The sequence below is a fragment of the Rhincodon typus genome, chromosome 1 (genome assembly GCF_021869965.1).
Source record: "Rhincodon typus isolate 14 chromosome 1, sRhiTyp1.1, whole genome shotgun sequence".
Lineage (NCBI taxonomy): Eukaryota > Metazoa > Chordata > Chondrichthyes > Orectolobiformes > Rhincodontidae > Rhincodon > Rhincodon typus.
In genome coordinates this window covers 144,101,832-144,114,837 of record NC_063332.1, presented here as the reverse complement: position 1 = coordinate 144,114,837, position 13,006 = coordinate 144,101,832, and the positions used below count along the sequence as shown (strand labels likewise).

The 13,006-nt window shown below is 37.9% G+C and overlaps 1 protein-coding gene across 1 annotated transcript in view; it reads right to left on the bottom strand.

Moving 5' to 3' along the window:
- kiaa1109 (KIAA1109 ortholog) overlaps nt 1-13,006 on the bottom strand; it is a 433,631-nt gene that overhangs the window by 165,362 nt on the left and 255,263 nt on the right. Inside the window, exon 42 of the mRNA XM_048608993.1 lies at nt 505-655. Within this exon, the coding sequence (XP_048464950.1) occupies nt 505-655 (151 nt within the window). The remainder of the gene's footprint in view (nt 1-504; nt 656-13,006) is intronic.

Genomic DNA, 13,006 nt, shown 5'->3' with positions numbered 1-13,006 from the left:
AGGCCAGCAAGCTGTTTGTCTTCCAAGTTGTTTGCTTTACTTGAAGGCTACTTTTGGGTTCCATGTGCAAACACATTCCAGTTTCTCTGAACACCAACATCAAGTTTTATACCTTTTAAAAAAATAATTTCTGACTTTTAGGACAAAGGTGAATAACTCCATATTTTCCCACATTACCCCATCTGCTATTTCACTGCCCACTCACTCAGTCTGTCATTAGCTCTTTACAGCATTTGTGTCCTCCTTACAACTTACACTTCCACCTAGTTTATTGTTGATAGAAAGCTTAAGTGCATTACTATCTGTCACTAATAATTAATACAGATTGTAAAAGCAATCTGCCAGTAGATAAGAATTTAACATTGTAACTAGCTTGTGTCAAAGAAACATTCTTTGTGTATTTCTTTCTCTAAGTAACCTGGACCAAGTCCAGTGTCATGTTGAGAATGTAAATAAAAGAAGTTAATTTATTTACTGAAGAGGAAAAACATATTTTACTATTACCTCTAACGCCTCTGTCATGATACAGCCCATTACAGCACATACACGCAGGGTTCGTTCCATTTCCAATTTATTCAAGGAGGATTTTAGCTGATCAATTGGAATAAGCCAGGCACTAATAGCCGGAGTAGCCGTGCTTAAAAGGTTAAGATGCCTGTGAAGGAATTATCAAGACTTGTATTAGCCCAAACCAATGACATTTTTACTCTTACAACAGAATTTTACCATAAAAGAAGATGCTGGCTTACAGAACTAAAGCGTGTGCAGGTAACGTACAGAAATTCTGCTAGCTGTCTAATCACATTCTAAGATACAGAAAAGGGATACATTTCTTAGCAGGGTTTGTTTTTATAACACTACATGAAAATTGCATCCGGTCTGAGCAGCGTTGTGATTAATCATTTGCTCCAGCCACTCACAAAGTTCATCAAAAATAAACACCAGCATACCAACCCTTCCACAGACCTGTTAAAATTATTTCATTAGATTGTTTTGTAGTCAGATGTGTTAAATTCAATTTTCAGTTTAGTTGAACATACAATATTTATTTAGAAAGTATTGTAAGACTCAAAGTGTTACTCACAAAACTCATACAAATTTAATAGTAATCAATAGCTTTTTTGCAATTCAAATGAGGCAAAACACAAATTTTATTCCACTGCCATAGTTAACAAACCAATAGAAGTTGACCATAAGTTTTCCACACGAATGTCTAGTTATATGTTTTTAACGAAGTATTTTGTGGTCTTTAATAAATATTTCATATGATTCAAGGATTGAAGCATAGATGTAAAAGTATCAGTAATTGCATTTCAATATACAGTAGGTTAATTTGGAATCTGATCACTATATTAAAATGTTAACCATGTTAGCACCAATCCATCAATACATTCAATTTCTCCCGTATTTTATTAAAGTTACACATGACATGTAAAGCAGGTAAGGAACAAAGGACTTGCCTGGCAATGTCAAAGTGTATCACAACTGACTAAACTGATCTGGTCCTAGCTACTTAAGATGGTGCAGTCCATACTTTTCAAGGATCAGTTACGTCATTTATGTAAAAATGAAATAAAAACAGAATTCTAGAAAACATTGAAAACATGTCAGGCAACATATCTGTGAAGAAGTGCACAGCATTTCAGATATGGAACTCTTCAGAACTGAAAGAGATTTAACTTTAACACAAGAGGCATGGAGTAATTTTTTTTGGTCAGAAGATTGAGAATATGGAATATAAAGTAAAGGGTAGAATTAAAATGTGGGTGCAGGAAAGAGACCTGGGGTGTATGTGCATAAAACATTGAAGGTGGCAGGACAAATTGAAAAAGCTGTTGAAAAGATGTACAGGATTATTGATTTTATAGCAAAGAGTGCAAGAGCAAACAATTTTCAGTGAACATGCATAAAACAATAATTCAGCCTCAGCTGCAATATGGACCTAAATTTGCAGGGCCACAGGGCAAGTTTAGAGAAGTAAGATTAGCAGAGTTTCCCTAACACAAAGCCAGAATGGGCACAACAACTCAAATGGCTTTCACGATTACAGATGAGCGGCATTAAAAAAAAAACAAAAACTGAATATGGTGAAGAAAGCTCACGTAAGAAAACAAAGAGAATGTCCCACGAAGTTATGAAATCCAGAGCAGGAAATGGTTAAATATTTACATTAACAGGCCACAACAGAAATGAAAGGCATTGATGAAATAAAAGGCATGAATGAATAGCTAAAGAGTAGACAGCAGATAGAAAAGAAAGCACAAAAAACTGACAGAAAAAAACCGGCCTCAGGATCCCAGGATGCAAACAGAATTCAATCGGTCACATTCGTATTGTGAGTCCCCTTCCAAAGCACTCATCTACTATGGCCTCGCAGTCCTGAAAAGTCTTGGACAGATACCATATGCTGCCAATACCTCTTAACAATGCAAACACTGAAATTGTAAATTAAGATCAGAATTTAATAACATCAACATAAAGGCTAGCCAACTGTAATGTGTTTTAGACAGATATTAAGCAGTTCCTTGAGAGTGTATTGAACTTCTTTGGAACCGAGGAACAAATGAAAGCACAAAAAATAGACAAAAAAAAAATCAATCTAGAGTAAAAAGAGAAAATGCTGGAAATATTCAACAGTTCTGGCAGCACCTCACAAGTAAGAAATACAGTTAATGCTTCAAGCCGATGATCTTTCAATAAAGCTTAATCTAGGCTTCCACCCATTATGGTATAAAAGGAATCCTCATGGAGGAAAACAGTATGGGAGATAGTATTGTGACATCATGTGCAACGCAGATAGAAAATTAGAAAAATGGAATGATATCCTTACAGCAAGCAAAGTGGTGAGAAGAATGATCCAGACAGTTAAAGGAATTAGTGGGTTTGTCACAGATGTCATTGGGCACCCCACTCTCAGGGTTAAGTTAAGAGAGTTTTGGAAAGAAAGAGTCAGACAGACCATATCAAGAAAACAGGAATTGGAAAATTTCAGCATAATTACTTAATTATTTCAATTATAGACCATGAAGAGAGTTGAATGTAGCATTAGCAATTATTCATGTAAAGGAATAAGAACCTAAATAAGATTAGAACAAAATTCAACATACCGAGCAACAGAATTAAACCAAGCCATGATTGGACACAGAGTTTAATTAGATGAACTCAGAAGTGTTCAAGGGAAAACACATGCAATGTAAAAAGGTGATAGAGGATGCAAATATCAGAGGTGTAGGTGAAACAGCGTGAACAAAAGGAAAAGAAAGTACTGGAATAAGAACAATCGAGAATGGTGAGCCAAAAGTAGAACAAAACAGACTTTGCAGATATTCAAGAGGGAGTTGAATTATCTGTGCAGAACTAATAAAGTATGGAAAGAAAAGACATTCTGGAGAAGAAAGTAGAAGCATTAGTTTGGGAAACTATGGCTTCATATTCAGTGGTGGGGTCACAGTCCTTTCATTAGTATTCAGCCTCGGCAAAGTATCAGTCCTGCCATCAAACAGCAACAGAACCCCTTTGAGGAAAATTATTCCAAATATTATTAGAGATTTGGGATTAAACAAGTGCAATATTTCTTGACTCAAGTTGTGATTTTGTTTAATGCTTGAAGGGTTACATATTTACTTCCTCAGAATGCATTAATATTGGTGGCTGTACGTGATATTTTGTACAGCATTGGGATACTTTCCAGTCTACGTAACGGAAAGAAATCTGGTTGTTAATATTACATTGCAACTGTGAGTGAGAGTCTCAAAAGCTGTGTTGCCTGCCTGGTGCCAGAGTTAAGGGCAGTTCTTTGGGGCTGGGGAAGAACTTTGAGTGGGAGGGGAGGGATCCAGGTGTCGCCATGCATGTTGGAACCTATGTCATTGATAGGACTAAAAAGGAGGTTCTGCTGCAAGGTTTTGAACAATTAGTGTTAATCTAAAAACAGAACCTCCAAAATTGGGATTACTACTTATGCCAAAGGCAAACTGGCACAGGGTAAGTAAAGTCAAGGGCGGTGTGGTGGATCAGTGTTTAGCACCGCTGCCTCATAGCGCCAGGGACCTAGCTTCGATTCCACCCTTGGGTGACTGTCTGTGTGGAGTTTGCACATTCTCCCTATGTCTACTTGGGTTTCCTCCAGGTGCTCCATTTCTCTTCTACAGTCCAAAGACATGGAGGTTAAGTGGATTGGCCATGCTAAATTGCCCATAACATCTAGGGTTGTTTAGGTTAGACGAATTAGCCATGAGAAATGCAGGGTTACAGGGCTAGGGTAGGGGAATACATCTGAATGGGATGCTTGTCGGTGGGGAGGTATGGACCCAGTGGGGCCAAATGGCCTGACATTGCAGGGATTCTATGATTCTAGGTAGCTCAAAAGATTGGTGTGGGAGTAATGGGGTCCTGTTCATAGGGTTCTAGCACCAGTTCTGGGGTAGAAATGAGCTGTTCTGGTTGAACAGGCTTCACTTGATGCTTGCTGAGACCAATGTCCTGGTGAAATGAATGACTAGACCGATGGTGTGGGCTTTAAACTAAATAAAGGACGGCAGGATTGAGAGAAGGGTTAACGTTGGTTAACAAACCAAATGGATATGGCAGCATTGCAGGGCAGCTATTTCGATAACGATAAGCAGAGTAGGACTGGAAGGGATTCAGCATTTAAGCACATAAAGATAGCAGCGAATAGGGACATAACTCAAAAAAGATTTAAAAAAGCAAAATTAATGGCTCTTTATTTAAATACATGTAGCATTTCGAACAAAATAAATAACTGGCACAAATAGATATTAATGGGTATCATCTTATAGCCATTTTCAAGACATGGCTAAATGGAGATCAAAACTGGGAATTAAATATTCAGGGGTGCGTGATGTTTGGAAGGACAGGCAGGAAGGGAAAAGTGGTGGTCTAGCTTTGTTAAGCTAGAGGGAGGTAATGACTCAGTGGTATTGTCGCTAGATTAATAATCCAGAGACACAGGTAAGGTTCTGGGGACCTGTGTTCAAATCACAGTGGCAGATGGTAAATTTTTAATTTAATAAAAATCTAGGATCAACAATCCAATGATGACCATGAAAACATTACTAATTGTCAGATTAGTGACCCAATGTCATTTAGGGAAGGAAACTGTCATCCTGACTTGCTCTGCCCCACGTGACTCCAGACCCACAGGAATGTGGTTGATTTTCAACTGCCCTCTGGACAATTAATGCTGGCCTAGCCAGTGGTGCCAAAATCCCATAAATAAATTTTAAAAGAAAAGTACGATAACAAACTCCATTGCCTTAGAAATACAGTTTAAAATTCCATTTGCCTTCTTAATTACGTGTTGCACCTGCATCTAAATTCTTGTGTTTTGTGCACAAGAACACCCAGTTCCTTTACGCTGCACATTTTTGGGTTCTCTTTCCGTTGAGATAATAGCCTGCCACTTGAGTTCTGAGGAAGGGTCACCAGACCCGAAACATTAACTCTGTTTTTTCCTTCACAGATGCTGCCAGACCTGCTGAGCTTCCCCAGCAACTTTGCTTTTGAGCCTGCCATTTGATTCTTCCCAACAAAGTGCATGACTACACTTTCCAACATCAAATTCCATCTATCAGATTTATGCCTACTAATTCAAACTATCTATATGCCCTTGTAGATTGCTTATATCTTCATCACCCACCTAGTATTATACAAGTAACAAATTTGAATATATTACTCTCTGCTCCTTCTCCAAGTCATAATATGGGGAGTGAATAATTGATGTCCTAGGACTGATCCTTGTGGCATTCCACTAGTTACGCCTTTCCAACTGAAGACGACATTAATCCCGATACACAGTCTTCTGTGTGTTACCTAACCCTCAATCCATGCTCATGCCTTACCCCAATACTGTGAGCTATCTTATGCAATATCCTTTCATGTGGCATCTTATTGAATGCATTCTACAAATCCAAATACACCAGATCCACTTGTCACCTTTGTTTAACACTGCTTGTTATATCTTCAAAGAACTACAGCAAATTTGTTAATCATGAATTCTCTTTCACAAAACCATTCCGGATTGATTTAAGCTCTTCTTCCTTGTAATGGACTGTAGCATTTTCCCAACGGCAGAGGTTAGGCTAACTGGCCCATAGTTTACTGCTTTCTGTCTCCCTCCCTTCCTGAACAGGGGTGTCGTATCACCGGTTTTCCAGTCTCCTGCAATCCAGAGTTCCCTGGAATATTTCAACCAATGCCTCCATTATCTCTATAGCCACTTTCTTTAAAATACTTGGTTACAGGCCACCAGATCCTGACAACTTTTCTATATTTATTCCCTTTAGTTTGTTAAATACTTTGCCCCCCATGATAAAGACTGCAACAAGATCTTTCCTCTTAGCACCTTGCTTATTTTCTTTGGGAAGTTATGGCTTCCTCCACCAGGAAAACCAGAGCGAAATATTTGTTATCTTCCATTTCTCTGCCCCCATTATTAATTCCCAGCTGCTTCCTCTAAAGGTCCGATATGTATATACTCTCTTTCACCTTCTTCTGTCAGGCAGAAGATATAAAAGTTTGAATACACGTACAAACAAATTCAAGAACAGCTTCTTCTCCGCTGTTGAGATTTTTGAACGGACTGTTCAAATGTTAATGCTGATCTTTCTCTCCCTGCACCTCGCCTGCAGCTGTAACACTGTATTGTGCACTCTATTCTGCTACCTAATGCACTTAGTATGCTACAATTTACCTGTACAGTACACAAAAAAAATCCTTTTCACTGTGCCTCGGTACATGTGACAATAAATCAAATCAAATTTATGAACGGACTTCTCATAAAATATAGTTAATCTTTCTTTGCACCTTCCCTGTAGTGCCAACACTTTTCTGCGTTCTATTATCCTAATGAACTTACGTAATGTATGATTTGTCTGGATAGCATGCAAAACAATACTTTTCACTGTATCTCAGTACATGTGACAATAATAAATCAAATCAAATGTATTTCAACTAATCTCTTTTTATGTATCCACAGAAGCACGAACTGTCTTGGTTTTGTATTTCTTGTCAATTCACATTCATAGTTAATTTCTCCCTTTTAGCTTTCCAGTTATCCCAGCTGGTTCCTAAAAATTTGCAAGTCCTGTGGCTGGGAACCAGCTAGGATAACTGGAGTGAGTTCGGAGGAAGGGTCAGCAGACCCGAAATGTTAACTCGGTTTTTTCCTTCACAGAAGCTGCCAGACCTCTTAAGCTTTTCCAGCAACGTTGTTTTAGTTGCCTCTGGCCTACCAGCAGTTTTTGCTGCTTTGTATCCCTTAGTTTTTAATATGATATTCTCCTCGACCACCTTTGTTGGTCATGGGTGCTTCGTCTTTCTCATTGAGTCTTTCATTTTGACTGGATTTATTGAAACATAAAAGATTTGTAGGGGCTTAACAGGATAAATGCAGACAAATTGTTTTCCCTTGTGAGTGATGAGAGGATCAGACTGCAAAATGTCAGAGTAAGAGTTCGCCTATTTAAGACAGGGATGAGGAGGTTTAGATTTCTTCTTTCAGTGGGTTGTGAATTTGTAGAATTCTTTACCAGAGGACTGTCAAGGCTCAGTCTTTGCATATTATCAGGCTAAAATAGACAGATTTTTACTCAATTAAGGTACTAAGGGTTATGGAGACAAGGAAGGCAGGTGGAGTTGAGGATCATCAGATCAGCTATGACCTCATTGAATGACGCAGCAGACCTGATTAGCTTAATGGCCTACTTCTGTTCTTATGTCATATCGTCTTATTGATGTGGTTCACACAATGATCAGTACTTTTGATAAAGCTTGAATCGTGTGATGTCAGCTAGACACCATGCTCCCAGTACATACATACATGTTTTTATTTTTTAAACTAGCAAAGTCAGTGCAAAGATTATCATGCCTTTTCTTAACAATATCACCAGGGAGGAGTCAGCAGAGCATTGAAAAGGGAAATTTAAAATATTTTTGTTAGGACACAATATTACCTTAAGGGGCTGGCATGCTAAAGAACTCATGTATTATGCTGGATTTATATCACTACATCTGACATATGAATACATAAAATGTTACTTAGTGAATAGCTGATATTTCCTTTCATTTTTTTTAACTACATCTTTCTTCCAATGAAGATTTGTGCCTTATCTAACCCAAACTTCACGAATCAAAGAAGACCAGGTATACTGGGTTTGGACAGGACACCACATGCTATGCTTAGTTAGCAACACACAAGATAAATTAAAGGAACCAGTGTAGGCTACCTGAATGATATTTCTTTCCATCCATTGGAAATAACTGACTTTGACCGTGTCTCGCCACAGTTTTTGTTTGGAGGCCAAGATTAGATGTGGATACTGTGTCTCTTTACTATGCAACGCTAAACTGTAGTATTCCAACACAATATCTCGATAATGATGTAAATTAAAGGGGGATGAAATACTGGTAACCATCATAATGTGAAAATTGTTAAGTTAATATAAAATTTGTATTAATGACTAGTATACTGCATATTCAAATGAAATTATATCTATGTGAACAAAGAGCATGTTTTTTTAAACCTGACTATACGTAAAACTGTTTTACACAAAATGATATGGCATTTCTATTTATAGCATAACTTATTTTAGCAGAACGCACATCATCCTACCATATATAAAAATTTCACAGGTTCAAATCTAACACCATAACAAAATTGATACCACCCAAATGTCACTTCTCTCAGTATTACTCGTCTTAATTAAACTTTATTCACTCCAACATTACTCATCAGTAAATATACTGAGCTACTAATAATTAACTGCTCAATATTTATGCTCTGATGGTACAAGTACAGTACACAGCAACATCACAAAAAAAAGGATAATTAAACCTGTATTTTTAAAGGCACAGAAACAGATAACCTTCTTGTTAAGCTTATTAAGGGGTTAAAAGGTTATCAAGAGTTGGCAGGAACGTGGATTTGACTTTAGAATCAATCAGCCATGATTTTATTCAACGGCAGAGCAGACTTGAGGGTTAATCAATCAATAAATCAATTAAATCTAATTCAACTGTGGCAATGGTTTATAATATGAAAAAATGTTAAGTTGTCTATTATGGTAGGAAAAAGAAAAATAAAAGCATATTATCTAAAGCGTAAGAGATTGCAGTTCTCGGAAATGTAGAAGGATCTTGTCCTCGTGCATGAATCACAAAAGATTGGTATGCAGGCACAAGTAATTAGGAAAGCTAATAGAATGTTCTCATTTATGGCAAAGAGAACTGAATGTAAAAGTAGAGAAGATAATGCACAGTTATACAGGGCACTGATGAAACCAGCTCTGGAGTATTGTATTGGTCACCTGATTTATGTAAGAATGTAAGTGCAAAGATAATTCAGAGCAGGTTTACTAGACTACTAGCTGGAATGGAGGGAAAATATATAAAATCCTAAAGGATCTTGATAAGGCAGATGTGGAGAGAATGTTTCCTCTATTGGGACAATTTAGAACTGGAGTACATTGTCTAAAAATCAATGGTCACCCACTTAAAACAGAGATGAGACAAAATTTATTTTCTGAGGGTCATGAGTTTTAGGAACCCTGCTTCCTTCGCAGGAACAGAATCCTCAAATATTTTAAAGGCAGAGATGGACACATTCTTGTTAAACAAGGTTATGATGTTTAGGCAGGAAAGGGCATGTGAAGTTACAATCAGATCATATTCGTATTGAATGGCACATCAGGCTCTAGGGACTGAATGGCCTATGCCAGTTCTGAATTCATAAATTCATGAGCATACGAATAGTTAAGAGGTCAGACAGAAAACTCCGGGGCAAGCAACTGAATGGAGGTTGAACTAGTTGAAACGGAGGGTGTGTGGGGACAGGAAAGGAGGGAAAAAAGTGGAGCAACGGTCATGAAAATTTCTCAATGGAGGAAAGCCAAGCTTCTCTTCCCTACATCAAGGCAGATTTTCCACCTGTCTGAAGGGTGAGGGCAGCACTTTGTTATATATCTCTTCGCCTGATCCATCCTGATTACTAATGCTGAAGACTGTTGATGATTATCCGAATGATCCACACAATGTTAGCATGATAGAGAGCTAGGATTTACACATTGGTGGTCATCAGGCTGAAAAGGCTTATCAGGTACTAAGGGGGACAGGAGAAGAGGGAATAATGAAGAGCAAATGTGGGCAGTCAGAAGAGACATCATCTATTTATTACTGGTCTAGCTGACACACTAAAATGGTCTGGAATTTACAAGTGCATCAACCAAGGCAAGAAACAGATCAACCTAGTTGGTGAGATGTGGTGAGGGAGAGCAAGAGCATGAATAAGTGGTGGTTAGCAAACTAATCAGTGGGCATGAAGCTTTTCAGTAAATGCTGACCCAAAGATTGGTTAATGGACACAAACCAAATAATAGGCATAATTAGGGCATTGTCAAGTTCGCAGACTAGTATACGAAAACAACGTCGCTGGAAAAGCTCTGCAGGTCTGGCAGCATCTGTGAAGGAGGAAACAGAGTTAACATTTCGTGTCCAGTGACTCTTCCTCAGAACTGGCAGACTAGTGTAGTGCGGCTGGGAGCAGAGCTGGACCAATCTATATTAATAACAGATATGATTCTATCTTATTTGTTCAAATTTACTGATGATACAAAGTTAGCTGGAAACACAAGGTGTAAATAGATACACAGACGCTGCCGAGATACAGGGATACATTTTTACAAGGCATGGGATTAGGGGAACAGTGAGGGAGAGAAGAGAACTAAGTTGAACACCATTACCATTTGGGTATTTAACAGCCAAATGGCTGTTAACAGCCTGGAGATTGGACTTTCACTCTCAGGATCAGACACCATCAGATCTCCAGTACTTTAGCCATGTGTCACTGATTTCAGAAAAATGATAAGAGGACATATCAGGTGCCAACCTGGCAGATTGCAGCAAGAAGAGCAAGGGTCTGTGAGTTGAAAGGATATGGTGAGAATGTACCTCCGCATCTCCAGCCCACACAGGGAATCCTGCCAGACTGACTGCTTAGTGTAGGCCTCCCTCACCATCAGTTTAATTAGTTGGATGAAGTTTTTAAGTGCCCATTAATTGTCCACTTAACAGTCTCAACTGCCTCCAGATCTGTCAGTGTTAAATCCAATCCACAGATGGAGTGAATGATCAAAAACAAGGCAGATGCATTGCAATATGGGGAAGTAATAGGATTCTGGCCTTCAAATCCATCAGAGCTAAGTCCAATCCAAAGACTGGCTAATGAATGGGCAACAAGGTGCAGATACTGTGCAATGCAGAAAGTTATTGGCTTGATCGTAAGTATAAAAACAGAACATTTTTAAAGAGGCAAAGAGACGATCTCATCAAAATTTACACAATTCAGAAGGGGCTGGATAGGTGACACTGGGAGGTTATTTCTGCTGAGTGGTGAATCTAAAAACTCGGGACACAGTCTCAGGATAAGGAAACAATCACCTAAGACAGAGGGTAAAGAGAAATTATTTGCTCAAAGGATTGAGAGACTTCGAAATTCTCTACCCAAGAATTGTGAATGTTCCATCTTTGAGTTTATTTAAGCCGATAATAAACAGATTTTGTCCCCGTGGGAAATGGAGAAGTGGGAAATGGGGAGATAAGTGGAGCTGTAAGCTACGATCATAATGAGCAGTGGAGCAGACTCAGAAGGCAATTTGATCGTCTCCTACTCCCATATCTTGTGTTTTTGTGTAGCACTTTACAAGAACACCATCAAAAACACTGCAGAGGTTCAAAGAGCAAGCCCGCCTCACCTTGTCAGGGAAACTAGACAAGATCAACAGATATAACCTTGTTCTTGATGCTTATATGCTAACATCAAATAATACTTAGAAAAATTAACTGAGAAAGAGCCAATTCAGTCTCTTCACGCAAGGGACATATGCTATTAAATTTAAAACTTCATAATTTTTCAAGTTTATTTAAGTACTGTTATATATTTGGCTGAAGCTAATACATCCTCTCTAGCAAAGTACATGACAAAGGCTGCGTAAATCGATTTGTGCACAAGCTTTCAGGGGCCCTTTCCTAAAGTTTTACCAATTAGCAAAGCCATTGGGGTTAAAAAAGCAGCGGCAGCATAGACAAAATTGCCTAGGAAACAGAAAGCAACAAGTAGCATTGAAAATTGTTTTTGGACTGGGATGGGAAGTGCTCATTGGTAGACCCTGTCGACATTATAGGTCAGTTTTTGATATTTTAAACTATTTAGATATGAGGGGCACAATATTGAAACATAGCAGACACCGAGGGAGATAGTACCAGACTTCAGGAGGATGTGACAGACTTGTGCAAAAGGCTGCTTTTTTGTTGAATAAATTTATACAAAGTTTTGAAAAGAAGTTGAGTATATATTATATACAAGCATGATTGTTTGAACAGCTTTGTTCTATGCTGTATTATTCTATATGGTCCTATGAAATGTTAAAAATAAACATTTCTCAAACAGCTCTCAGATCAAATCATAACTCAGGTTCATGGCTTATCAAAAAATTCAGTTTACAGTATGTTAGTTGACAAGCCTACTGCAAACTTAAATATCCAAATAATAAATATTTGTTCCACTTAGAAAACCAATAACAAAACAATTAAATCTCATTGACAAATCAAGGGAAATCCTGAGTATAAGGGGAAATGAAAATGTCTATGCAACGCTATCTGCTAAGTAAAATCTTGTTCGGGTTACTATTTTTGATTGTTGTTAAGCATATTTGGTGCACATTTTGATGTATTAGTCTGTCCATTACATTGAAACTGTATAGCTTTTTTTTTGTTTATCCCTTAACTGTGTTTGCTTATCTATCTGTCTTTTGCGTGAATGGGGTTGAAAATGAAGGATATTGGGTTTAAATTACAGACATCAATTAGATTACTTTGATGTTTAACTTTGCTCTGCTAAAGTTACTGTATTATTAAGAAATAGTTAAGTCTTTTATGTAAGCTACAAAACCAGTATCGAGAACTGATTATTCACAGTCTGGGATTAGTTATT